Source organism: Pleurodeles waltl, chromosome 1_2 (assembly GCF_031143425.1).
Source record: "Pleurodeles waltl isolate 20211129_DDA chromosome 1_2, aPleWal1.hap1.20221129, whole genome shotgun sequence".
NCBI classification, from domain to species: Eukaryota; Metazoa; Chordata; class Amphibia; order Caudata; family Salamandridae; genus Pleurodeles; species Pleurodeles waltl.
Genome location: NC_090437.1, coordinates 979,364,200 through 979,392,104, shown reverse-complemented (window position 1 = coordinate 979,392,104; position 27,905 = coordinate 979,364,200). Strand labels below are relative to the sequence as shown.

The 27,905-nt window shown below is 47.6% G+C and overlaps 1 protein-coding gene across 2 annotated transcripts in view; it reads left to right on the top strand.

Moving 5' to 3' along the window:
* The window catches only part of DCUN1D4 (defective in cullin neddylation 1 domain containing 4), a 227,473-nt gene that overhangs the window by 63,699 nt on the left and 135,869 nt on the right, over positions 1–27,905 (top strand). For both annotated transcript variants that reach the window (XM_069201468.1, XM_069201476.1), the window contains 2 exons: positions 10,405–10,516; positions 16,306–16,397. In XM_069201468.1, coding sequence (XP_069057569.1) covers positions 10,405–10,516; positions 16,306–16,397 — 204 coding nt within the window. The remainder of the gene's footprint in view (positions 1–10,404; positions 10,517–16,305; positions 16,398–27,905) is intronic.

The following is a 27,905-nucleotide window of genomic DNA, read 5'->3' as shown; positions in this document are numbered from 1 at the left end:
TTTAGTGGTTTCCCTTTGAAGTCACCAGGCATCTTGCCTCCCTTGTCCTGGCTCCAGTCTAACTACCGGGGGTACGCAGCCCTTTGTATGGAGGCAAGACACAGCATATTCATGTGTAAGTGGGGCTGTGCCCAGTGGTTCCCTCCATTCTACCAGTGATGGCCCTTATAGGCACACCTACGCTCCCTATTGTGTGTGGCTGTCTAGGAGGAATACTCAAAGCTCAGCTGTCAGCTACACCCAGTCATGTGACCCAGGTTACAGGCACTAAAGGTCTCACGCAGGTGAATGCCAACTTTCTAAAAGTGACATTTTCAAAATTGTAATTTAAAATCCAACTTCAACATAAGTTAGGATATGTCATTACAATTCCAAAGACTCTAAACATGAACTCAGTGCTTGCTCCCATTTGGAAACTACTGCTTGTTAAATGTAATGAGGGAACTCCAATGTTAGTCTATGGAAGAGGTGGGATGTGAAGCAGTGAAAAATTAATGTGAGTTTTTCACTACCAGGACATGTAAAACTTACCATTAAATGTCCTACATTATACATACACTGCACCCTGTCATCTGAGCTGTCTAGGGCCTATATTAGAGGTAACATATATATATATGAAAAAGGGAGGTTTGGGCCCCGCAAAAGGTTTACTTTGCCAGGTTGAAATCGTAGTTGAAAAACTGCACACACATGCTGCAATGGCAGGCCTGAGACATGTTTAAAGGGCGACTTAAGTGAGTGGCACAAACAGTGCTGCAACCTCACTAGTAGCATTTAATTTACATGCTCGAGGCACTTGTAGTGCCCCTTTACCTGGCTCTTACAAGTAAATAAAATATGCCAGTTATGGATAAGCCAGTGTTGTCTTGTTTTAAGGAGTGAGCACATGCACTGCAGCACTGGTTAGCAGTTCCTAAGGTCAGCAAAAATGAGATCAGCAAAAATGGAGGAAGAGGCAAGAAAACCTCCCCTAAAGCCTGATAGGTCCCCCAGCACTCCCCTGTCCCACTGCTGAAAGAGGGAAGAGCTACCCAGCCCCTTGGGAGTTCTCATCACTAAGGCAGAAGAACCTGGATAGACTGTCAGCATGGGCGTGGTCTGACCTGACCCATGATGGTGTTTAAAATCTATTAGCTTTAGGGAGATGGACCATTTCAACAGTTTGGGATTTTCACTCTTCATTTGCATGAGCCATCTGAGGGGCCTGTGGTCTGTCTGAACCCGGAAGCGAGTCCCCAACCAGCATGATCCCAACTTCTTCAGTTCGTAGACAGCAGCAGACACCTCCCTTTCAGTGTCACTCCACCTCTGTTCCTGTGGAAGTAACCTCCTGCTAAGGAAGGCTACCAGTAGGTCTAGGCCCTCCTCATTCAACTGTGCTAAGACAGCCCCTTTGTCATGCTCTGAAACATCTGTCCGCATTATGAACTCCTTAGAGAAGTCAGGAATCTTTAGTACCGATGCCATACACATGGCCTACTTTGAGGGTATCAAAGACTTTCTGACAGTCCTCTATCCAGATCACCTTCCTGGGCTGCTTCTTTAAAGTCATCTCAGTTAAGGGGGCAACAGTGGTGCCATATCCCTTAACAAACTGAGGTGGTACAGGTGTTTTGCAGCATGATTACTTTCTAGCCATCTAGTGGTTCGATCCGGAATTATTATTATTATTATTATTATTTTTTTTTGTGGGTGTCATCGACCACCATTTGGTGGTATGTCTATTCCCTTGTGTGATGTCAAAAGGCACCCCAGTTGTTCCTGTGCTTAGTCGCCATCTTCAGATTCTTTTTTTACACCGTTGGGTCTGGAAGCAATGGAGGAGCTCCGGAATAGTTTTGCATTTTTTTTAAACGTTGAATTCTTTTAGGATTTTGAAGAATTCTCCGAAGACTGCAACCAAAAACAACAACAAAAGGAAAAAGGGACCCTTTTCCCCTTCTGACATGGGACCCCACCTGTAACAGCCATGTGGTCTGAGAATGAAGGCAGGCACAGGTCATGGACTCTTGCTTTAAATTATGTCCCAACTGCCACCGCAAGTTTGCCCAGAGAGCCCCACATGAGGTCTGCAATCTGTCTCCTGAAGCGTCATTGAAACGAGGCCTGTGAGGCTTGGGCAGCGTTTGTACCCAAGGCCCTAAAGGTACGTCAACGACAGAGCCTGGAACACTACACCATCATGGCAAGCACTCAGAAGGAACAAATTTCACTTGAGGAGCTCGGCCTGTCCAGTGAAGACGAGGATAATGTCGAGGAGGCAGGGCAGGCCCAGGGAGAAGACTCGGATGCTGAGATCTATGAGGCAGATGCCCCAAAAAGACAAGTGAAGAATACACCGTTGGAGGACACAGATACAAAGAAGGCCACAGTAATGAAACTGCTAAAAGACTCTGACCCAAAAGTCCTGGACAGTAAACACCAGAAGGCAGCCTCTCAGTAACCTACAACTGAAGGCCAGCTAAAGTTCAAAAAGATGCATAGATCCTGAGCGAGGAATACCGAGGGGGGCAGGGTAACATAGAAACCCTGGACTACACCATCCGGAGTGAGAAATCTTGAAAGAGAAGGCTAAAGTTTCAGAACTGTCAACGCTGAAAAAGAGGCCATCACAGACACTCAACGCCAGACAAAAAGCAACTAAGGTCAAACGCAAAAAGAGAAGGCTTAAGGCCAAAATGGCTGCTCTCCTACAGCGTAGAAAGGTGTTTCACGAATCTCTGAAGGTTTAATAACTCTTACAAAAGAAAGCCATTGAAAGGGTACCAACAAGGGAAAGATACAAGGGGAACTGTTCTAGTAACTTCCTGGTCCCAAAACAGGATCTAACTCTGAGACCAATCCTAGAACTCAGGTTCTTAAACAAATGTATTTAACACTTCAAAATGACCACACTCCAAAGAGTTATACCACTTCTGTACAAGGGAGATTATATGGCAACCTTGTTGCTAAAGGATGCCTACCTACACATCCCAATGAACCAAAGACCCATAAAATAAGTCAGATTTGTCTTAGACAAGGTGCACTATCACTTCATAGTACTGCCCTTCAGCATAGAATCAGCGCCACAGGTCGTCACAAAGTGCATCGCCACAGTTGCAGCACATCTAAGAAGTCATGGTATCCATGTGTTTGATGGAATGTGTAACTGCAGATACACATTCTTTGCATGGTCTGCCATCTAGTGTTGGGCTCGGAGTGTTACAAGTTGTTTTTCTTTGAAGAAGCTTTTTCGAGTCACGAGATCCAGTGACGACTCCTCTTGGTGATAGTGCGCATGGGCATCGAGTCCTTTGTTAGACTGATTTATTTCTGCCGTCGGGTTCGGATGTGTTCTCCCTCGCTCCGGTAGATCTCGGTTCGGCATCTGAACTTCTGTATCTTTTCCTTCAATGTCTGTATCATTTTTGAGCGCTTATTTTTTTTACTACACTCGATCCGATTGTAGCGTTGGATCGATTAAACGCCCTTTCGGGTGCCGGTGCCCTTCTCGGGCCCATTGCGTCACAGGCTCATGGATCGGACTCCATTTTGATTCTGCCCTCTGTGCCACGCCAAGTTCCTCTACACCGACCAACACTCGGTTTGTAACCTCTGCCTCTCTCCAGATCATAAGGAAGAAACCTGCGAGGCATGCCGATCCTTCCGATCCAATAAGACTTTACGGGATCGAAGAGCAAGACGGGTAGAGATGGCATCGAAGTCGACAGAACAAGCACCCGACATTTTTGGTGAGGAACAGGCGCAAACTGCAGTCTCCATCGCAGACTCCGACTCTGACCATGACTCAGATGGGGACAGCCAAGTTATTCCTGTGGCGAAGTACGTAAGTACACCAGCCCCTTCCCATCACCAAGAACAGTTTAAAAAGTCACAAAAGGGCTTGGGCACTGCTTGCTGACAATCGGCGCACCCAAAAACTACATCTCGTCGGCCGACCCTCTGGTTTGGCGTTGAAAAAGGCCAAAACGCGCTCCACTGAACAGACTGCCATGCTTGTTTCGGGATCGGGTCGTAAGATGGAAGCTTCCAACTCAGAACTGAAACGGCTATACACCACCTCGGAGCTGAAACATCCAAGCTCCTCTTCGGAGCTGAAAAAACTTCCATCTGCTTCAGAAACCACATTTTCGGCCTGTTTAAAGCAGTCTATCACCAACCTTTCGGAGCAATCATTTGTGGGAAGTAAACGGGTTCCATCAACAGACATTAGACCTATTCTTGAAGTCATGGACCATAAGCAGAGGAAAATACAGATCCAAAAGGATACCGGGCAAATTATTGCCTCGCCTCCTCCTATAACCAACAGAAACTGTAATTCCAAGAAAGTTTGGAACCTGGCCCTTCACCGGCGAAAATATTTAAGCACAAGGAGAAGCCAAAGACAGTGCATCAGCCTTCTTCACTGCATTTGCCTTTCCACTGCCCCACCACCTCACACTCCACCACCTTCACCTACACAGTTTTCAGCACAATCTTCTGTCTCCTCACACGGGGATTATGTGGGTGATAATGGGTGATAATCCTTATAATATAGACCCATGGGATATGTACGATTCTGATCCAATTCCTTCTAATGACCGTGATCTGTGTCCCACAAGGCCATCTCCACCTGAAGACACCACGGCCTATAATCGGATCATTGCCAGAGCATCCACATACCATAATGTGCAGATACACTCTGAGCCTATAGAGGATGGTTTCCTATTCGACACCCTTTACTCTACACAAAAGCAGTACCAATGTTTGCCGATGTTACCAGGCATGTTAAAACATGCTGATGAAATTTTTAAAGAGCCGGTTAAAGGCTAGGGTACTAATACCTAGGGTGGATGAGAAATAAAAAGCTGCACCATCAGATCCAATTTTTATATCACAACAATTGCCACCTGATTCCATCGTGGTCAGTGCAGCTAGGGAAATGGTGAACTGTCAGTCCACAGGGGATGCTCCTCCCTGTGATAAAGAAAGCTGCAAATTCGATGCAGCAGGCAAGAGTGGCAACTCAAGCTGCAAATCAGTGGAGGATTGCCAACTCCCAAGCTCTTTTAGCCAGGTATGACGGGGGCCCATTAGGACGAAATGCAGGAGTTCCTTCAATATCCCCCTACAGAACACCAAAAAAAGGGCACAACAGGTAGTTGGCAGAAGAACAAGCTATTGACAACAATCAGATTAGATCTGCACTAGACGCAGCTGGCACCGTGGCTAGGGGAATTAGTACTGGTGTTATGATCAGAAGGCATGCTTGGTTGTGGTCATCAGGATTCAAACCTGAAATACAGCAAGCGGTCCTTAATATGCCATTTAATAAACAGCAACTGTTTAGACCTGAGGTGGATACTACCATTGAAATTATTTAAAAAAAGGACTCCAATACAGCAAAGGCCATGGGCGCCCTTTACATAACACCTTTTCGGGGCACTTTTCGTAAGATTAAATTCAGAGGAGGTTTTAAACCCCAAACATCAGAGGCCTTTACGTCCCAACAAAAACAGGGACAACAATATTATTCCAAGGGATCTTTCAGGGGCTCCTATAGAGGACTCAATTTCAAAAGTAGGGGCAAATCTACTGCCACAAGAGGTGCCTCCACCTCATCAAAGCAGTGACTTTTTCTTCATCCCCACACAGCACACATCTCCTGTGGGAGGAAGACTGCAATATTTCTACCGTCATTTGCAACAAATTATATCTGATCAAAGGTACTGTCAATTATCCACAATGGTTATTGCCTAGAAATCATCGCCACTCCACCAAACATTCCCCCTCGTTCACATAGGCTTTCTCCCAAACACATTGTTCTGTTAAAACAAAAGGTAGAATCTCTTCTACTCAAAGGTGCAATAGAGGTAGTACCTGTAGGAAACTGGCACTTGTTGCAGTTACCCACCCACGTTTTTGCCTGATATTGATGCTGACTTAACTGAGAGTGTGCTGGGATCCTGCTAACCAGGCCCCAGCACCAGTGTTCTTTCCCTAAAAATGTACCATTGTTTCCTCTATTACCACACCTCTGGCATACAGATAAGTCCCTTGTGAAAGGTACCAGTGGTACCAAGAGCCCTGTGACCAGGGAAGGTCCCTGAAGGCTGCACCATGTGTTGGCCACCCTAAGGAACCCCTCACCTAACACATGCACACTGCCATTGCAGATCGTGTGTGTTGGTGGGGAGAAAAAGGCAAAGTCGACATGGCATTCCCCTCAGGGTGCCATGCCCACAAAACGCTGCCTGTGGCATTGGTAAGTCGCCCCTCTAGCAGGCCTTACAGCCCAAAGGCAGGGTGCACTATACCACAGTTGAGGGAATAGCTGCATGTGCAATATGCCCCTACAGTGTCTGTCTATTCTTAGACATTGTAAGTACAGTGTGGCCATATTAAGTATATGGTGTGGGAGTTTGTCAAAACAAACTCCACAGTGCCATAATGGCTACACTAAATACTGGGAAGTTTGGTATCAAACTTTGCAGCACAATAAACCCACACTGATGCCAGTGTTGGATGTATTAAAAATGCACACAGAGTGCATCTTAGAGATGCCCCTTATATTTTACCCAGTCCTCTAGGGTAGGACTGACTGGTCTGTGCCAGCCTGCCACTAAGAGACTAGTTTCTGACCCCATGGGGTGAGGGCCTTTGTGCTCTCTGAGCCAGAAACAAAGCCTGCTCTGGGTGGAGGTGCTTCACACCTCCCCCCTTGCAGGAACTGTAACACCTAGCAGTGAGCCTCAAGGGCTCAGGCTTCGTGTTACAATGCCCAAGGGCACTCCAGCTAGTGGAGATGCCCGCCCCCTGGACAAAGCCCCCCCCTTTGGCGGCAAGTCCAGGGGAGATAATGAGAAAAACAAGGAGGAGTCACCCACCAGTCAGGACCGCCCCTAAAGTGTCCTGAGCTGAGGTGACCCCTGCCTTTAGAAATCCTCCATCTTGATTTTGGAGGATTCCCCCGATAGGAATAGGGATGTGCCCCCCTCCCCTCAGGGAGGAGGCACAAGGAGGGTGTAGCCATTGGCTACTGCCCCCCCAGACATAAACACACACCTAAATTGAGTATTTAGGGGTGACCCTGAACCCAGGAAATCAGATTCTTGCAACCTGAAGAAACAAGGACTGCTGACCCACAATCCTTCAGAGAAGGAGGAAGACGACAACTGCTTTGGCCCAAGCCCTACCGGCATGTTCTCAACTTCGAAAACCTGCAACCAGCGACGCATCCGACTGGGACCAGTGACCTCTGAAGCCTGAGAGAACTGGCCTGGACTAAAGGACCAAGAAACTCCAGTGAACAGCGGCCCTGTTCAAAACCAGCTACTTCTTTGCAACAAAGAAGCAACTTTCAAAGAATTCTCCCCTTCCCAGCTAGGACCCAGCTGGCCAACCTCTGAAAGGTGGCAGGGATGTTCTTTAAGCCAAATTGCATCACTCTAAATTGGAAGTTGCCCCCTGGGGTTGAGAATGCAGGCCTCTCTTTTGTCCCCTCGGTCAGAGAAAATCTGCCCGTACCTTGATGTCATATCAAAAGTACTGAGCAGCCTGTCAATGAGCTTGTCAGTTTGGGGGATGGGGTGTGCATCAGTCTTCAAGACAGAATTGAGTCCCATGTAGTCCACACAGAACCTAAGTTCTGGAGTGGTGCCTGGTGGGTTAGCCTTGGATACTGACACAACAGAGCTGGACTAGTGGCTACTGAAGGGCTTGATCACACTACAGCATCTTGGAGACCTCCTTGATACTGACCTTCACCTTGTCTGACAGCCTGTAAATCTTATTTTTAACAGGCGGACTGTCTCCAGTGTAAATGTCTTGGACGCCAGGTATGTGAGTACAAGGGTGAGGGACTGCTGCAGCTCCTCTATTAGGGCTGAGGAGCGTCGCCCCACTGAATAAAATGCCGTACAGTAAAAAAAAAAAAAAAATGGTGATAAAGTTAATTCATTACCATTTATTTTTCACTACCACAGAGCGTCAGGACGGGGACACTGCTGCTCAGTGGCAACAGTAGGGAGAATTGGTGGCCACTTAATTTTAAAGTGCACTTGTCTGGCTGGCTGTCGCAAGAGAGATGGCCAAAGTGATGTGCACTTTAAACTTGAGTTTAAAATGCAACCCGAGTTGTGTTCGGCAGCTGGGTGGAGCAGGCGCAAGCCCCCAGTGCCTCAGCGAGCATCGAATCGGCACGCTCAAACCGATCTTGGCACTTTTCACGTGCTCCTTAACACTATAAGAAGCATGAGAAGGGCATCTGGAGTGGTTGAGTGCTGGCTCTGAAACCGCATGCTCCCCAACTGGAGAACAGCAAGCAGAACTGGTGGAGGTGAGTCAGTGGATAAGTACATGTTTTACTTTAGGCCTCTCAGTGTGGTTTGAGGCGGTTCATATGGGGATGGTTGTAGAGGTCTTGAGGTCCACCACCAGGTAGGTGGACTTCCCCTTCTGCTCCTTCTTCTCATATGGACCTGCCCAGTGATCCTGGAGAGCTCTGGGCCCATAACCCACATCTTCTCTGGGCATGATGAAACTCTACCAGGGTGACTTTCTAGTCATTCCAGAGCTTCATAACTTCTTGACTGGCCTCAAGATTGCTTCTCGCCTTCTTCCAGAAATAATGAAACTGGTTGCAGAGGGCCAGCATGCAGGTGACCACAACCTGAAGGGGTTTCATGGGAGCTTGCTCCCGCCCCTCTTTGGCAAGGCTAATAACTGGTCCCATACCAGGGTTGCCATAGAGGATTTTTAAGGGGCTGAATCCAACCCCCTTCTGTGGCACCTCCCTGTAGGCAAAGAAAAGGCATGGTAAGAGGACGTCCCACTTGTGCCGCATGGGCTCAGGTAGGCCCTTTATCATGCCCTTTAGGATCTTGTTGAATCTCTCTACAAGACTGTTTGTTTGGGGGTAACTGGTTCAGGGAAGCCTTGAGCTTTTTCCCTTACTTCCCACTGGTCTGGCAGGTGGGACAGGACTACAGACTGCATCGGAGGCCGTCTTCATCCGGGCACAATAGAAGTGAGTCTGTCGAAGGTCTTGTCTTGACCCAGATGTCATGCCAGGGGAATGTAATGAGCCAAACCCAGAAGAAAGGCCCTGTAACTGGGGGCGCAGCACCAGCAAGCGGGCTGCCCCAGGGCCAGGATCCTTAGGCTCATTATATATGAGCTCATTCTTCCATAGATAAGGTGATCTCAAGCGGTATCTCCTGCTGGCTGGGCTTCATCTTGCCGCCTTATGCTCCTCAAGCCTCTAGAGTGGAGCCCTCCAGCCCCCCCCCCCCCTCCCCCCCCCAAAAAAAAATCAGGCCTGCGAGATCCTGGGGGCAGAGCACAAGCACGGTGGCTGCCCCAGGGCCAGGAACCTTAGGCTCATTATATATGAGGTCATTCTCCCATAGATCAGGTGATTTCAAGAGGTATCACCTGCTGGCTGGACTTCAACTTGCCGCCTTATGCGCCGCAAGAGTGGAACACACCCCCCGGCCGGTGAGATCTTCAGGGACTGGTTTCTCACTCCCCTTCACCCTACTCTTCTTAGCAGCTGCCTGGGCCATTGTTCCACGCTCCCAGGTGCCCTTGACTCCCCTCCCGGGTAGAGTGCAAAAAGGGTGTAGTTGGCCCAGTTTGCAAAGTTTGGGATGAACCGTAGGCCAGTAGAGGTAAACAACCTCACCACCATGGTTGTGGCCTTATAGACCCGCCTGACATTTGAACCAGATACAACCTTTCAATTAACATATGTTGCCTGTTTCCAGTCTACAAAACTATAGGGACACTTCAGCTTGGTAGCTGGTTGCCGTGGAGCTTTTTCACACCTGCACTATTGACTGGTGTCCCTCCAGACGTATGAGCATCCAAGCCAGAAGGTTTTGTAATACCATACTGGCAGAGTAAGCCCTGGTTGGTTTCTTTGTCAAATTGAAATTTAATGTAGATGTACAAAAAATTGTGCCTCTATTGTCCCATCTATTTAGCCACAGAACTATGTAGTAGGTCAAATGACCTACAGTGCAGTGAAACTACTGTGGAAAAGCTGTGCATCCTACAATTCTCAACATTTTCTCCATTTGGAAGGGCACCATACTTTTTTTTTTTTAGCATTTATGTAAGTTTGTAAATGTTACAAATGTTCATTCTTGATGTATATCATTAATTTGCATTAATTGTATGTGATTTTACTCGTGATGAGACAGTATATGCCTTGTTCATACTTTATATAGTTACTTTTGAAATAATTTCTTTAGTGACATTTGCCTGATGTGTACTCTGGCAATTCAGCTTAGCTCGGATTCATATCTCAAAGTTATTCAAAAATCACTGTCATGTAATGCGTGCTCCTCAGGTTTAGCTTTAGCCTAGTCTATCATATGTGCTTGCATTTTAGTTTATTGGTTCTTCTGTACCTTTCTGTAGGTCTGCATTCTTGCAGTTCCACAGAGTACTGTAGCAAAGTGATGCCACCAAGGAAAAAAAGAAGACCAGCAGCAGGAGATGATCTGACAGCTAAGAAAAGTAGACATGACGGGTAGGTGTTATTAAAAGGAAATTAAACCAATTCTGCAAAATTAAATAACCATTGTTCAACTAATGACATGGCATTGGTTCACAACAGACTTAAATCAACATGTAACCACTTAGTAGAGTACTTTATTCTTAGATTTTGTTGGTGCTACCTTTGAATGCATAATAAAAAGCAGCCTGATTTTGTGTTGTACTGCAGGTGACCTTAGATTCCATCATGTGACGTGGAAACTTGAGATCTCATTTGGCAGTCAAATTTGAGTAGTTTACTAGTTCTTTTTTTTATCTTTGGCTTCTTGTACTTGGGATGGTTTTCTTATTATGAATGTAGGACTATTTTAGAGTCTCCCTTAAATGGGATTTGGCATGGCTGCAACTTTGGAAGTACTGCACTGTGTCTTTGAAAACCACCCAGGAAAATATCTTCCCGTGTGGAGTGAAATGGTAGCTATAGCCATGGTTGTCCGACCAGAACCGCAAAGGTGCTGGAACAAAGGTTGGCAGACATGTACACTTTGTGTGGGATGTGCAATGCAGGGGAATTGTGAATGCCTAACTACAAACAGATTGAGATTAGATTGATGGTCAGGCATGCAGTGTGTGTATACCTGGCAGTAGCATTCCCTTCTGCTTTTCATCTCTGTAAATTCCCAGATCTGGAGTAGATGGCTTTCTAAAGCAACTGTCTGATGGCAGCATGTTTCTCATGCCAGATGTGTGATCTCCTTGGCAACAGATGCCATTGAATGCCTGTGCAGTGCCACTGTGGAACTCGTATGAATACATGATCCTTTGGTTGTCACTATTATGTTCCCTATACGTGAACATCCTTGAGCTGAAGACTTTACTGCTAAAGGGCTTTATTCCATCATTAGATGCTTGATTCTTAGTCTACAACAACAACAACTCTCTCCTTATAGTTTACATCAGTAAGTGGGGACCTATTTATGCTCATAATTTATCAACATCTGTGGGCTCTGGTCAAGAAGTCTGGTTGTCCACTACAGTTGTAGCCAGTTTTTAAAGTACAAAGTTGGAAAGGCTCAGATGACCAAGATGTTCTCCATGATCTATTCCATTTCTGCTCCTCCCCCCCCCTAAGATGTATGGGGTATAACCAAGATTCAAGTACATGCTAAGATTTATTACTCTTTACTATTATTATTGCGCGTCAGATGAGTGAGCTCCAGGCTTTCTCGGTGCAGCCTCCTACGTGACCTCCCCCCATCCAACCCCCCCAGACAAAGTACTGTTGAGGACCGGGGGCATTTCTGTCTAAACTTGTGATTCCTCACTCCTTGAAAGAAGAGGAGAGACTCCATCAACTTGATCCCAAAAGAGCTTTGAGCTTTCATGTCAATCACACCAAAGACAATCGGGTGGAAGATCAGCTTTTTTTGGGGCTCTCTGGGTAATAAAGGTAAGGAGGTGCAGAAAAGGATTTTGTCAAGGTGGATAGTCGTCTGCATTAAGATCTGCTATGCATTGGCCAAGAAGCAGCCTTCAGCAGGGCTGAGGGCCAGTTCCAATAAGGCCAAGGTTGCTACCACTGCTCTGCCATGTGGAGTGCCTCTTTTTTTACATTTGTCAGGCCTCTACATAGGTGTTAGTTCGCACATTCACAAAGCACTACTCCGTTGACAGCCAGCTCAAATGGGAAGGCCATTTCAGCCATTTGATGCAGCAGAGCATTTTCCTGAGGCCTCTTTGGAGACCCTCCAACTTGTGAAGTGCTGCTTTGGTATCTGTTCTGAAGGTGAGGAATCTACAGTTAGAAGTATCCATCAGAAAATCAAGTTACTTACCTTTGGTAATGCTTTTCTGGTGAATACTGTATTAACCACAGATTCCTCACTGCCGTCCTACTTCCCTGTTCTGTACAGTGGTCTCCTTTTATATTTTACTGTCGAAAAAAGGTCCCAGCTTAAAAATCTGCACTGCTCCCTCTAATTGTTTTGAATACTGCATTTGCCTGCCTAAGTGGATCTGGAGCTTATTGAATCCTGTAACTTCTGACAGTATTTTTTCCTCTAATTTAATTCAGTGTGCAGATAGTGTCACCCCCTAGGACTACAGTGTTTGAACTGTGTTGTGACTGTAACTGACAGATATCAGCAACAGACATCCACGATGTCGGACTATGGTGCAGTGGCTCCAAGCATGACTTGGAGTCGTGTCTCTGCTGCACCAAGATGAACAATAAGGCCACCCACGAGCAAGAAACAAAACTCAATGTCGTCTAACTCCGTAAGTTGAAGAAGCAATTCTGTTTGAGAGAGCAGGCCCACTCCCACTCTTGCTCCTTTGGCTGCTCCTATAACCGGTTGTCGTTAAGGTCGTGGAGTTAAGGTAAGTCCAAATGGTCACTTAAAGTCAAAACATTGGTATCCCGCCTCCTTCCACTTCGAGTCGCATGATCCTCCTTGTCCCTCTAGGCCACAGTCTTGTCTCTCCCCCTAACCCTCCATCTCGAAGAGATGCTAATTCTAATCCCACTTCCTCTCCAGCCTTAACGGACAATTATACTGCAGCAGCTCCAGCAGCTAAAGATGTCCATAGACCAAATCTTTGGTGCTTCACCGGATCATGCTGGAGAGCCTTCGGTTCCCATGGATCGGAGGGGGCCTCCAGTTGGTTTGCCTTTGGTGGATCTGAACTCTGGGCCAACTGTGCCCCTCGGCCTCTGACATAGGTCTCACCTTTCCCACCTCTGGCACCACCAGCTCGGGTGCCTAAGCCGATACCAATGTTGCTGGTGCAGAAGACGGATCTGACCGTTTTCTCAAACCCATCTATGGCCACTGAGGAATTTGCCTCTTTTTTCACAGTCACTTGGAGAGCGGCAGAGATTTTGTACCTTACCTTACCCACCTAAGAAGTCAATACTAATGTTCTTACAGAGGTCCTCAACCCAGGACAGTTGAGTCATGAGCCTCTCCACCCATTTAACAAGGCCCTTACAGATATTCTGTTGAGCACCTAGGCAAAGTCAGGATCTTTCCCTCCAGGTAATAGGCAGGTGGCAAGGTGGCACAAGCCTGCTCCTGGAGACCTGGACTTCTGCTACAACACCTCATTCTGGAGAGCTTAGTGGTCCAGACATCCACTAGTCCCTTGAACCCCAGTCCATTCCATACAGAGAATCCAAGAGGATTTGTTAAACTAATGTTCCCCTTGGCCAGTCTTGACCCTAGATCTGCAAATAAAAAATATCTCCTGGGCAGATATTTGCATGCACTAATGGACGAAGTGGTGGACATCTTGACAGCTGTCCCAGACGACATCAGTCCAACCCTGCAGCGGCTGTTTTTAGACAGACAGGTTTCAGGAAAATACTCATTTAAATCTTGTCTGTACACTACTGATTCCCTGGGTCGTGCAGTCTGCACCAGTGTGGTGCTTAGGCACCATGCCTGGATACTTTCTTTTAACCATTCAAAGACTATAGAACGAAATGTCACTGCCGCTGTCTGGGCTCAGCTGTGCCAGTCCTGTAGTTCCCCTAGTAGCAACACTCCTTTCACGGCTTTCGAAGGGGCTACCAGCAGAGGCAAAGACAATATGCACCTCAGCAACAACACCCCATTCTTCTTGGTGTAGAGGCTGGGGAACATGCCAACAGTATCCAGGCCGCCAGTGGCAACAAACTACCCAAACGCCAACCCCTGGCCCTGCAGAAAACCCTCTTTAAATCATCCTCCGTGGCCCACGATCTCCCAGTGGGAGGTCTCATCACATTTCACCTCCCCAAACTGAGGAGCATCACGTCCGATCAATGGGTGGTCTAGATCATGGAATATGGATACTCTCAAACTTTCTTCTCACTCCCCAGACATATCTTCCACGCCACAACTACTACCAACTTGTCCATACTCTGTGGAGAAGTTCAGGGTCTCTTGGTCAAGGGAGCAATAAAAAGATTGCCTTCATCACAGATCAGGACTGGTTGTTACTCCAGCTATTTCCTGGTGCACAAAAAAGATAGAGGCCTTTGCCCCATTGTTAATATGCACTCTCAGAACTTCTTCCTCCTCAAGGACAAGTTCAAGATGCTCAACCTGGCCCAAATTCTACCAGCCCAGATCCGGGAGACTAGATAGTGTTAGTACTGGACTTCCAAGATGCAAATTTTCAAATTCCTGTCCTCCATTCCCACAGAGGATGCGTATGGTTTCAGGTAGGACAAGAATATTTTTAGGGCTCTCTGCTCCCCTTTGGCCTCATCAATGCACCTCTGGTTGATAGTGGTGGTTGCAGCCCATCTATGGAGGTTGGGAATACCACTCTTCTGATACCTCAACAATTGGCTGCTAAAGGTGGTCTCTCGTCACAGTCATAAGTCACCTACAGACAACAGACTACTTGTTAACATCAATGCAGTTTGCCATCAACATACCAAAGCCACACTTCACTCTTTCACCTCAGCTCCCCTTCATAGGAGCCATCCTGGATACCAGGTAGTACATAAGACTCTGCAATTGGATCTGATGTCTCTGTGGGCTCAACACCAAGGCAGTCTGTCAGGTTTCATCCAGATGTCGAAGGAGACTAAAAGAGTTATACAGTGGTGGTTGCACATCTACAGTTGTACTGGCGGAAGACCCCCCAGAGCTAGCTGTTGTAACTGATGCATTGTTACTGGGTCGGGGGAAATCATCTGGGAGAGTTGGAGATCCGAGGACTCTGGTCTCAGCGGAGACTTGCCTCCGCCTCAACTTGTTGGAGCTGTGAGTGATACACTTGGCACTGAAGGCATTCCTCCCAACCGAGGGGGAAACTCGTACAGATTCCCACAGACAACACAGCTGCCACGTAGTACTGCAACAAATAAGGTGGCATGAAGTCATGGGTTTGTGCCAGAAAGCTGTACGTAACAAAGTCTTCATGATCGCCCAACTCCTGGTAGAATATTTAAATGTTAGGGCAGATGAACTGAGCCAACATTACCTAGCGGTCAGAAATGGCAGTTACACTCTGAGGTGGCACAGATAATTTTCAAACAATGAGTAGAATCTTGGCTCAATCTGTTTACCACCACAGTGAACATACAGTGTCAAAACATTTGTGTGTTGGTGATCCCAAGGCAATTCTCCCTCAAAGATGTCTTATGGCAGCATTGTGAGTATTACCTTTGAGTATCTTTGAGTCCAAAAAGCTCATGAAACTCTTTTTCCGTGTACGCATTCACAATCTGGATGAACATCACCATGTCTACTAGGTCTGCTGCAATGCTGCTTCATTTAAGAAGGGTTTGGAACCAGTGACCTCTCCTATCACTCTTTGAATTCATGCTTTCCTTCGACTCTGTAAGACTTCCACTGCCTTTTAATTAGGTGTGTGCCATAGAAATACTACATACATATATATAGTACTAACTTCGCTGAGGTTTCCAAAAGTACCGCTGGGTTACCTTCAAGTCAAGATCCTTCTACTGGGTAACCTTCAAAACAAGCTTTTTGACAGTACCAGTATTGCACGGTAGGAGGGCTGGCAGCTTGTTGGACTCTTAAAGTTGAAGTATCAGTTTAGCAGTTTGTGTAGATATCCCTCTATATATTTGTATGTAGCTATTTGGAAGACCTGTTTCATTTAGTTTTTTCACTTGTGTAGTAAAAACCTTTATTCCACATAGATAAAAAAAAAAACAAGAATGACTGAATGATGAAAATTCAGATGAGTATTTAGTTAATTTTTGTGGTCAGTCTTCGAATTAACATTCAAACGTAGTGGTAAGAAATTGAATGGTAGGAATAAAGCTAATGCCTTACAGTTTGTCCTTTTTTTAATTTATAGATTGTATAGAAAATATGAGTCCAGTAGACTTAAAACGGAAGAAGATTTATTTTCGAACAAAAGATGCTTAGATTGGTTCTATGAATATGCAGGTAGGTGATCTGATGATCTGCATGGTGCAACATTTTAAAAAAAAAATACTTCTGTTAAAATACAAGAAAGCTCAGAAGCAACAGCTTTTGCAACTTCTAAATTCCACTACCACGGAACTGTAGTAGGTCAATCTGTTTCAGATTTTTACATCTACAGTCACCATAAACATTCAGTACAAGGAAAGATTCCTTCCATGCTAAAGTTCTAGGCTAAAGATAAGCAATAGGACTAAATCACTCCTCATCTCATTTATTACAGAAAGCTCATGTATATCTTAACCCCTTAACTGCTGAGTAGGAAGAAAACAGCTATTTGTGACAGTGTTTTAATCTGTAACATTTTGTCACGATGGCCGATTTACAAAAGTGGTGTATCATTACGTTTGCTGGACCCTTTTGGTTGGGGGGTATATATATATAGGGTTTGAAGGTTCTCGTGTACTGAGTATAAACCAATTCACATGGCAAAATATGTAGAGTGAAAAACGGGTATTAAGGTAACCTATGTATTCAATGGCATGTGTGGCTGTAGATACAAATGCTCTGCATACTCCTGCCATCTAGTGTTGGGTTCAGAGGGTTATAAGTGTTTTGTCTTCAAAGAAGAATTTCTGACTTCACAGGATTGAGTGACTCCTCCTTTTCGATGATACTGCTCATGGGCATCGAGTCCTTTGTGGGATTGCTTCTCAGCCTTCGGGTTCGGACGTGTATTTGTTAGCACTGGTACGAAACTTTCCTTCTGTATATCTTACATTGAACTGTATTGTCCTTCTGATCGCAAGTTTCCATCTTCTGCGTTTGTACTTTTATTTGATGGGTCCAGTTCTGACTGTGCTCCCTTCTGGGCAGGCCTCATCTGGTTTCAGGCCTTACTCCACGCAGCACCAAAGGTAATGTTGATCTAATGGAACGGACACGGTTTCGTTTCTGACCTCCGTGCCACTCCAAATTACCCCACACCAATCATCATTAGGTGTGTAATTTGTGTCTTTTTCCCGATCACCAGGATCCTACCTGCGACGCTTGCAGATCAAAGAAGACCCTTCGAGATCAAAGAGCATGTGGGCTAGAGAGGGCACACAAATCCCCAGAAGACAACCTGGACCTATTTGGGGAAGAACATGCACAGGAGGAACCAGAACAGGAGAAGGCCTTCTCCATTCAGGACTCGCAGTCCGACGTTCAGTCCACATAGAGAGACAGGACGTCACACCGGCACAGCCTGTGAATGCTGTGACCCTTCCTGTCCATACCAAGACTTTAAAAGACCACCAGGCCATGCTCAGTCTTGGCTGGGGGCACTTAAACTAGTCAAGACTGTACCTCTGTCCTCCACATCGACCTCTTCCACCTCGGTCCGAACGTCTTCCACCAGACCTTTGGTACCGAGCACATCGGCTCTGAGTTGACCTACATCTGCTGCAGCCTCGTCACTCAAAAAGGTTCACTGACCGAAAAAGTTGGTACTAAAAACACAGGAGACCACTCCTTTGGAGCATCTGGACTCCAGCCAGCCGGCCACTACACCATCTCCAGTCAAGCTGATTTTAGAAGTTAGGGATGCTAAACCACGCCACCTCCACATTTAGGAAGGGGCAGGGCGTATTATTGCTTCTCACCTTCTCACCCTCTCACCTTTAAGAGGAAATTATCATTTCAAGAAGCCTTGGACACTTCACCACCTTCAAAAAAGGTCTCGAAGGACAAGGCCACCATTTATTTGTCTGGGCCTATGCCTCCTCCTCCACTGCCTCCTCCTCAACTACCTTCATCACCACCTCCAGTTCCAACTTCTTCTCCACCCTCTTCCCCTCCTCATTGTCCTGCCTCTCCTACTGCAGGAGATCTCTCCTCTCAGGGTTGACCATTATTTGTAGAGGGTAGAGCTAGGTGGTACATTTCCAGACCCATGGGATACCTACGACCCCGATCCCATGATCAGTCCCGATCCAGACTTGTATCCCGCCTGACCATCCCCCCAGAAGACACTACCAGTTACCAACAAGTCATAGCAAGGGTGAGCTTCCTTTCATAATGTTCAACTGCACAAAGACCCAATAGAACAGGATATTCTAATTGACACTTTGACTGCTACCCATAAAGATATTCAGTTCCTTCCAGTGCTCTCGGGAATGATTTGTCATGCAGACGATATCTTTAAAGAGCCAGTCCTCTCTAGGATTATAATTCCTAGGGTGGACAAAAAGTATAAGCCTGCTCCTTCAGACCCACCATATATCAAATCTCGGGTCCCAACAGACTCGATAGTGCTTACCACTGCAAGGAAGCTTACTAACAGCCAGGCTACAGGGGACTCTCCTCCACCGGATAAGGAGAGTAAAAGGCTCAATGCAGCAGGAAAAAGAGTTGCTGCACAAGCAGCAAACCATTGGTGCATTGCCAATTTGCAGGCCTTGCTATCAAGGTACAACTGAGCTCACTGGGATGAAATGGAGGAGCTCCTCCAATATCTTCCACATGAGCACCGTAAATGTGGTCAACAGATTGTCTCCAAAGGACAGACAATCTCGAATAATTCAATATGCTGTGCATTAGATGCTGCAGACACAGCTGCACTGGGGGTAAACACCAGCATATTCCTAAGGAGACATGCATGGCTTAGGTACTCCAGGTTCAAGCCAGAAGCGCAATAAGCGGTGCTCAACATGCCATTTGACAAGGAACATCTTTTTGGCCCGCAAGTGAACTCTACACTTGAGAAGCTAAAAAAAAAAAAAGGACACTGACACCATGAAGACCATGGGTTCTCTGCAGTTTCGGGCGCATAGAGGCAATTTTCGTTGCCCTACATTTAGAAGTGGTTATAAAGCAGCAACCTCTGAACTGTCCAGCTCCCAACCAAGGCAGCCCTTATCCTCTTACTCTAGAAGATTTTTCAGAGAAGCCTACAAGGGCAATAATAACCAAGAGCACTACCACCTGTGGCTCTGCCTCATCAGCTAAACCGGGTGCCATGCCCACAAACCACTACCTGTGCCATCGGTAAGTCACCTGTCGAGCATGGTGCACTGTACCACAGGTGAGGGCATAGCTGCATGAGCAATATGCCCCTACAGTGTCTAAGTCTATTCTTAGACATTGTAAGTGCAGTGTGACCATATTAAGTACATGGGCTTGGAGTTTGTCATTACGAACTCCACAGCTCCATGATGGCTTCACTGAAAACTGGGAAGTTTGGTATCAAACTTCTCAGCACAATAAATACACACTGATACCAGTGTTGGAGGTATTGTACAATGCACCCAGAGGGCATCTTAGAGATGCCCCTGTACTTTAACCAACCTTTTAGTATAGGGCTGACTAGCCTGCCACTAAAAGACAGGTTTCTGACCTCATGGGGTGAGAGCCTTTGTGCTCTCTGAGGCCAGAAACAAAGCCTGCTGTGGGTGGAGGCGTGTCACACCTCCCCCCTGTAGGAACTGTAACACTTGGCAATGAGCATCAAAGGCTCAGGCCTCCTTTTACAGTGCCCTGGAGCACTCCAGCTTCTGGAGGTGCCCGCTCCCCGGACAAAGCCCCTCTTTAGGTGGCAAGTCCAGCAGGAAAATTAGGTAAAACATGGAGGAGTGACCACTCCAGCTAGGACCACCCCTAAGGTGTCCAGAGCTGAAGTGACCCTCTTCCTGCAGAATCCTCTATCTTGGTTTGGAGGGCAGGGACCAATAGGGTTAGGAGTGTACCTCCTTCCCCAAAGGGAGTGGGCACAGAAAGGGTGTACCACCCTCAGGGACAGTAGCCATTGGCTACTGCCCTCTGACCCCTGCAATGCCCCTAAATCTAAGATTCCTGGCAACCTCAACATGGAGAAGAAAGAAGGACTGCTAAGCCGAGCCCCCAGCATTGAAGACTCCATGCGACAACCTGAATTGGCCCCAGCTCTACTGGTCTGTCTGCAGCGGCAAGGACTCTGCTACCAAAAGGCAACGTATCATACATGACCAGCACTTCTCCAAACCCCCAGAGGACTGCCTGCCCACCAGAGGACCAAGAACTCCAGAGGACAGTGGCCTTGTCCAGAAGACACCCTCTAAAAGGACTCCAGAACTGCCCCGGATCGACGAGTCCTGCCCACTCTGCACCCGATGTCCATGGCCTGTGTCCAAGGGGCCCACCGGTCCAGAGCAGGTCCCCATGCGATTCTAACCTTATGTCCACCCTGGGTTGACCCCTCCTGGCCAACACGACGACGCCTGCAGCCTAAATCCGGTGGATCCCCTTGACTGCAAGAGAACCGGATGAAGATTCCCAATGCCTAAGGTTACCCCTGCACCTGCAGCCCTCTGGCCTTGGTGAATTCGACACCAGTCCAGCAACGTTCAGCAGGCAACCCTCCTCCTTGTCCACCCTGTGGTTTCCCGGAAGCGACCCCTCCCCCCCCCGACCCAGCCTGCAGCATCTTTGTGGCCCCTGGGATCCCCCCTGTTAGAAAGCATTGGGAGCCCAACGCTGTGTTTGCACCCTGTACCCAGCTGTCTCTGTGCCGCTGACGGTGTGTTCTTGGTGCTGAGGATGTGTGTGTGCCTCATTTATTGTGTGTGTGTGTGTGTGTGTGTGTGTACAACAAATGCTTTGCACTACCCTCTGATAAGCCTAACTGCTCGACCACACTACCACAAAAGATAGTATTAGTATTATCTACTTTAGCCTCTGGGGAGCCCCTGGACTTTGTGCGCACTGTATCCCATTTTGATATAGTATTTACAGAGCCAGCTTCCTCCATTGGTGGATCAGCGGTGTGGTCTACGACTTTGCATTTGCTGGACTACTCAGCCAATATATTTTATCAATTATTTTTATTGCAAAAGAACAACAAACAAAACATTGCGGCAGCAAAATCCCTGACATCAGATAATATAATACCCCACCCTAAAATCAGAGCGCATCCTAAACATCAGGTCATATCTGGTTTCAGTATTCTGCCCCCCACGGGGCTGGGTGGAGCACATAAACCACCTCTATGGGTATTCCACTTTACTCAGATTTTGGTCCATTTTGTTGAGCAACTCCTTCTCATGTATACCACTCGCTCTGCTAACGTGCACCAGTCCAGGTCAAATTTCCAGTCCTCCAGTCCCCCAGTTCCGATGGTCGACTTGCTTTTCATGCGAGGTGTAAGGAAATGCCTCCTTGGCATGGTCACCCCCTGACTTTTTTTTACCTTTTGCTAATGCCAAGTTATGATTGAAAGTGTGCTGGGACCCTGCTAACCAGGCCCCAGCACCAGTGTTCTTTCCCTAAACTGTACCTTTGCTTCCACAATTGGCACAACTCTGGCACTCAGATAAGTCCCTTGTAAATGGTACCCCTAGTACCAAGGGCCCTGATGCCACGGAAGGTCTCTAAGGGCTGCAGCATGTATTTTGCTACCCTGGGGACCCCTCACTCAGCACATGCACACTGCCTCACAGCTTGTGTGTTCTTTTGGGGAGAAAATGACTAAGTCGACATGACACTCCCCTCAGGGTGCCATGCCAACCTCACACTGCCTGTGGCATAGGTAAGTCACCCCTCCAGCAGGCCTTACATGCCAGTGTGGAATTTATTGTAAAATGCACCCAGAGGGCATCTTAGAGATGCCCCCTGAATACCAATCCGACTTCTAGTGTGGGGCTTACCAGTTTGTGCCAGCCTGCCACAACCAGACGAGTTGCTGGCCACATGGGGAGAGTGCCTTTGTCACTCTGCGGCCAGGAACAAAGCCTGTATTGGGTGGAGGTGCTTCTCACCTCCCCCTGCAGGAACTGTAACACCTGGCGGTGAGCCTCAAAGGCTCACCCCCTTTGTTACAGCACCACAGGGCATCCCAGCTAGTGGTGATGCCCGCCCCTCCGGCCACTGCCCCCACTTTTGGTGGCAAGGCTGGAGGAGATAATTAGAAAAACAAGGAGGAGTTACCCACCAGTCAGGACAGCCCCTAAGGTGCCCTGAGCTGAGGTGACCCCTGCCTTTATAAATCCTCCATCTTAGTTTTGGAGGATTCCCCCAGTAGGATTAGGGATGTGCTCCCTCCCCTCAGGGAGGAGGCACAAAGAGGGTGTACCCACCCTCCAGGACAGTAGCCATTGGCTACTGCCTCCCAGACCTAAGCACCCTCTAAATTTAGTATTTAGGGGCACCCCAGAACCCAGGAAATCAGATTCCTGCAACCTGAACAAAGGACTGCTGACCTGAAAGCCCTGCAGAGATGACAGAAGACGACAACTGCTTTTGCCCCAGCCCTACCCGCCTGTCTCCTGACTCGAAAAACTGCAACAGGGACGCATCCAACAGGGACCAGCGACCTCTGAATCCTCAGAGGACTGCCCTGAACCTAAGGACCAAGAAACTCCTGTGAGCAGCGCCTCTGCTCAACAACCAGCAACAATATTGCAACTTCTTGCAACTTTTAAAGGACTTCACTCTTCCAGCCTGAAGCGTGAGACTTCTCCCTCTGCACCTGACGCCCCCGGCTCGAGATCCAGAGAACCAACACCACAGGCAGGACTCCCAGGCGACGGTGACCCCGTGAGTAGCCCGAGACGACCCCCCTGCACCCCCACAGCGACGCATGCAGAGAGAATCCAGAGGCTCCTCCTGACCGCGACTGCCTGTAACAAGGGACCCGACGCCTGGACCAAGCACTGCACCCGCAGCCCCCAGGACCAGAAGGAACCGAACCTCAGTGCAGGATTGACCCCCCAGGCGACCCTCTGCCTAGCCCAGCCAGAGGCTGGCCTGAGAAGCCCCCCTGTGCCCTGCCTGCACTGCTAGAGTGACCCCCGTATCCCTCCATTGAATCCAATACAAAACCTGACGTCTGCTTTGCACACTGCACCCTGCTGCCCCTGTGCCGCTGGGGGTGTGTTTTGTGTGCCTACTTGTGTCCCCCTTAGTGCTCTACAAAACCCTCCTGGTCTGCCCCCCCCCCCGAGGACGCGGGTGCTTACCTGCTGGCAGACTGGAACCGGAGCACCCCTGTTCTCCATAGGCGCCTATGTGTTTTGGGCACCTCTTTGACCTCTGCACCTGACCGGCCCTGAGCTGCTGGTGTGGTAACTTTGGGGTTGCCTTGAACCCCCAACGGCGGGCTGCTTATGCCCCAGAACTGAGACTTGTAAGTGTCTTACTTACCTCACAATCTAACCAATACTTACTTCCCCCAGGAACTGTTGATTTTTGCACAGTGTCTACTTTTAAAATAGCTTATTGACATTTTACCCGAAACTGTATATGTTATTGCTCTAATTCAAAGTTCCTAACTTACCTGTGTGGAGTACCTTGCATTTTATGTATTTACTTCAAATCTTGAACTTGTGGTTCAAAAATAAATTAAGAAAATATATTTTTCTATATAAAAACTATTGGCCCGGAGTTAAGTCTTGGAATGTGTGTTCCTCATTTATTGCCTGTGTGTGTACAACAAATGCTTAACACTACCCTCTGATAAGCCTACTGCTCGACCACTTTACCACAAAATAAAGCATTAGAATTATCTCATTTTGCCACTATCTTACCTCTAAGGGGAACCCTTGGACTCTGTGCACACTATTTCTTACTTTGAAATAGTATATACAGAGCCAACTTCCTACAGCCATCATATTTTGTCTGGGACAGGACTGCTCCTATCCCATGTTCAGAGGCATCTGTCTGCACAATGAACTGCTTAGAGTAATCTGGAGCTTTTAGAACTGGTGCTGTGCACGTAGCTTGTTTCAGGGTGTCAAAGGCCTGTTGACATTTCACGGTCCAGTTAACTTTCTTGGGCATTTTTTTGGAGGTAAGTTCTGTGAGGGGTGTCACTATTGATCCATATCCCTTCACAAACCTCCTATAGTACCCAGTCTAGCCAAGGAATGCCCTGGTTTGCGTCTGGGGTTTTGGAGCTACCCGGTCCAGAATAGTCTGGATCTTGGGTTGAAGTCGCTGAACTTGGCCTCCACCTACAAGGTGTCCCAAGTAAACCACAGTACCCTGCCCTATCTGACATTTAGATGCTTTGATAGAGAGGCCTGCTTCTTGCAGGGCCTGCAAAACCTTCTTCAGGTGGACCAGGTGATCCTGCCAGCTGGAGCTAAAGACGGCAATATCATCAAGATAAGCTGCACTAAAGGACTCCAAGCCAGCAAGGACTTGATTCACCAACCTTTGGAAGGTGGCAGGGGCATTCTTTAAGCCAAAGGGCATCACAGTAAACTGGTACTGCCCATGCCATTCTTATTTGCTAGTACCCTGCTGTCAAGTCAAAGGTACTCAAGTATTTGGCAGCACCCAATTTGTCAATTAACTCATCTGCTCTTGGAATGGGACGAGCATCTGTCTTGGTGAGAGAATTAAGCCCTCTGTATTCCACACAGAACCTCATCTCTCTCTTGCCATCCTTTGTGTGAGGTTTGGGGACTAAGACCACTGGGCTAGCCCAGGGACTGTTGAGTGCTCAATCACTCCCAACTCCAGCATCTTGTGGACTTCCACTTTGATGCTTTCCTTAACTTGGTCAGACTGTCTGAATATTGTGTTTTTGACAGGCAGGCTGTCTCCTGTGTCCACATCATGGGTACACAGGTATGTCTGACCAGGGGTTAGGGAAAAGAGCTCAGCAAACTGCTGGAGTAATTGCCTGCAGTCAGCTTGCTGTTGGACAGAGAGGGTGTCTGAGTAGATCACTCCATCTACTGTGCCATCTTTAGGGTCAGTGGAGAGGAGATCAGGGAGAGGTTCACTCTCTGCTTCCTCGTCCTCATCTGTAACCATTAGCATGTTTACATCTGCCCTGTCATGGAAGAGTTTTAGGCGATTAACATGGATCACCCTCTTGGGGATCCTGCTAGTGCCTAGGTCCACCAGGTAGGTGACCTCACTCTTCTTCTCTAGCACTGGTTAAGAGCCACTCTATTTGTCCTGAAGTGCCCTGGGAGCCACAGGCTCCAGAACCCAGACTTTCTGCCCTGGCTGAAACTCGACCATAGCAGTCTTTTGGTCATACCACATCTTCTGGAGCTGTTGGCTAGCCTCAAGGTTTTTACTTGCCTTTTCCATGTACTCTGCCATCCCGGAACGTAGGCCTAGTACATAGTCCACTATATCTTGCTTAGGCTCATGGAGAGGTCTCTCCAGCCTTCTTTCACAAGAGCTAGTGGACCCTAACAGAATGGCCAAACAGAAGTTCAAAGGGGGAAAACCCTATTACCTTCTGAGGCACCTCTCTGTAGGCGAAAAGCAGGCATGGCAAAAGGGCATCCCATCTCCTTTAGAGTTTTTCAGTGAGCCCCATAATCATGCCCTTCAATGTCTTGATAAATCTCTCCACAAGACCATTGGTTTGTGGATGGTATGGTGTGGTACATTTGTAAGTCACCCCACACACATTCCACATGTGTTTTAGGTAAGCTGGCATGAAGTTGGTACCTCTGTCAGAAACCACATCCTTAGGAAATCCCACTCTGGAAAAAATACTAATGAGTTCTTTGGCTACTGCAGGGACAGTAGTGGACCTAAGGGGAATTGCTTCAGGGAACCTATTAGCATGATCCACTACTAATAGGATATACGGATTCCCTGAGGCTGTGGGAGGTTCAGGTGGACCCACTATATCCACTCCCACTCTTTCAAAGGGGACCCCACCACTGGAAGTGGAATGAGGGGGGCCTTTGGGTGGCCACCTGTATTACCACTGGCTTGACAGGTGGCACCGGAGGCACAAAACTCCTTTACTTTCTGGGACATGTTGGGCCAATAGAAATGGTTGACTAACCTCTCCCATGTCTTGGCTTGTCCCAAATGCCCAGCAAGTGGAATGTCATGGGCTAAGGTCAGAATGAACTCCCTAAACTCCTGAGGCACTACCACTCTCCTAGTGGCACCAGGTTTTGGATCTCTTGCCTCAGTGTAAAGGAGTCCATCTTCCCAATAGACCCTGTGGGTTCCACTGACATTTCCTTTGGTTTCCTCAGCAGCTTGCTGCCCAAGGCCTTCAAGAGAGGGACATGTTTCTTGCCCCTTGCACAGCTGTTCCCTTGTGGACCCCCCCTGGGCCCAAGAGCTCAACCTGCTAAGGTTCCAACTCTATAGGCTCAGTTCCCTCAGGGGATAGAACTTCTTCCTGAGAAGAGAGGTTCTTTTCCTTTTTCTTTGCTGAAGCTGGTTCCCCAGTCTTCTTTCCTTTTCTCTTGGAGGGTTGGGCCATTATTCCAGACTCCAACCCCTCTTTTTCACCCTCAGCTCTGCACTGTGCCCTAGTCTTGACACACACCAGTTCAGGGATACCCAGCATGGCTGCATGGGTTTTGAGTTCTACCTCAGCCCATGCTGAGGACTCCAGATCATTTCCAAGCAGACAATCAACCAGTATAGCAGAAGAGACTACCACCTGTTTCAGGCCAGTGACCCCTCACCATTCTAAAGTTACCATAGCCATGGGATGTACTTTAGTCTGATTGTCAGCGTTGGTGACTGGATAAGTTTGGCCAGTCAGGTATTGTCCTGGGGAAACCAGTTTGTCTGTCACCATTGTGACACTGGCACCTGTATCCCTCAGGGCCTCTACTCTAGTCCCATTAATAAGGAGCTACTGCCTGTATTTTTGCATGTTAGGCGGCCAGGCAGCTAGTGTGGCTAAGTCCACCCCACCCTCAGAGACTAATGTAGCTTCAGCGTGAACCCTGATTTGCTCTATGCACACTGTTGATCCCACCTGGAGACTGGCTATTCCAGTGCTAACTGGAGTAGTAGGTGAGGTGGAACCTTTCTTGGGACAGGCCTTGTCTCCAGTTTGGTGTCCATGCTGACTACAGCTGTGACACCAGGCCTTTTTTGGATCAAAGTTTTTACCCTTGTACCCAAATGAGGATTGTGAAGAGGCTTTGGACCCACCCTCCTGTGCAGGTTTTTGGGGCCCTGTAGAAGACTCTTTACTTTTTTCCTTGGATGTCTCAACACTCTCTTCCCCTGAGGAGGCTTTGTAACTCATTTGTTTTGGTCACCCCCTGTTGAAGTCTTGGTCACCCTAGTCTAGACCCAGTGGTCTGCCTTCTTCTATACCAATTCTTGGGGAGAAATTGGACCTAGGTCTACCAGATGCAGATGCGGTTTATCATTGAAACAATTACTTAAAAGGTGTTCCTTCATAAACAAACTATACAGCCCTTCATAATCATGTACACCACTGCCATTAATCCAACCATCCAGTGTTTTGACTGAGAAGTCAACAAAATCAACCCAGGTCTGGCTCGAGGATTTTTGAGTCCCCCTGAACCTAATCCTGTACTCCTCAGTTGAGAATCCAAAGCCCTCAATCAGGGTAGCCTTCATGAGGTCATAGGATTCTGCATCCTTTCCAGAGAGTGTGAGGAGTCTATCCCTACACTTTCCAGTGAACATTTCCCAAAGGAGAGCACCAGTGAGATTTGTTTACTTTTCTGGTTGTACAAGCCCTCTCAAAAGCTGTGAACTATTTGGTGATGTCATCACCATCTTCATATTTAGTTACAATCCCTTTAGGGATTTTCA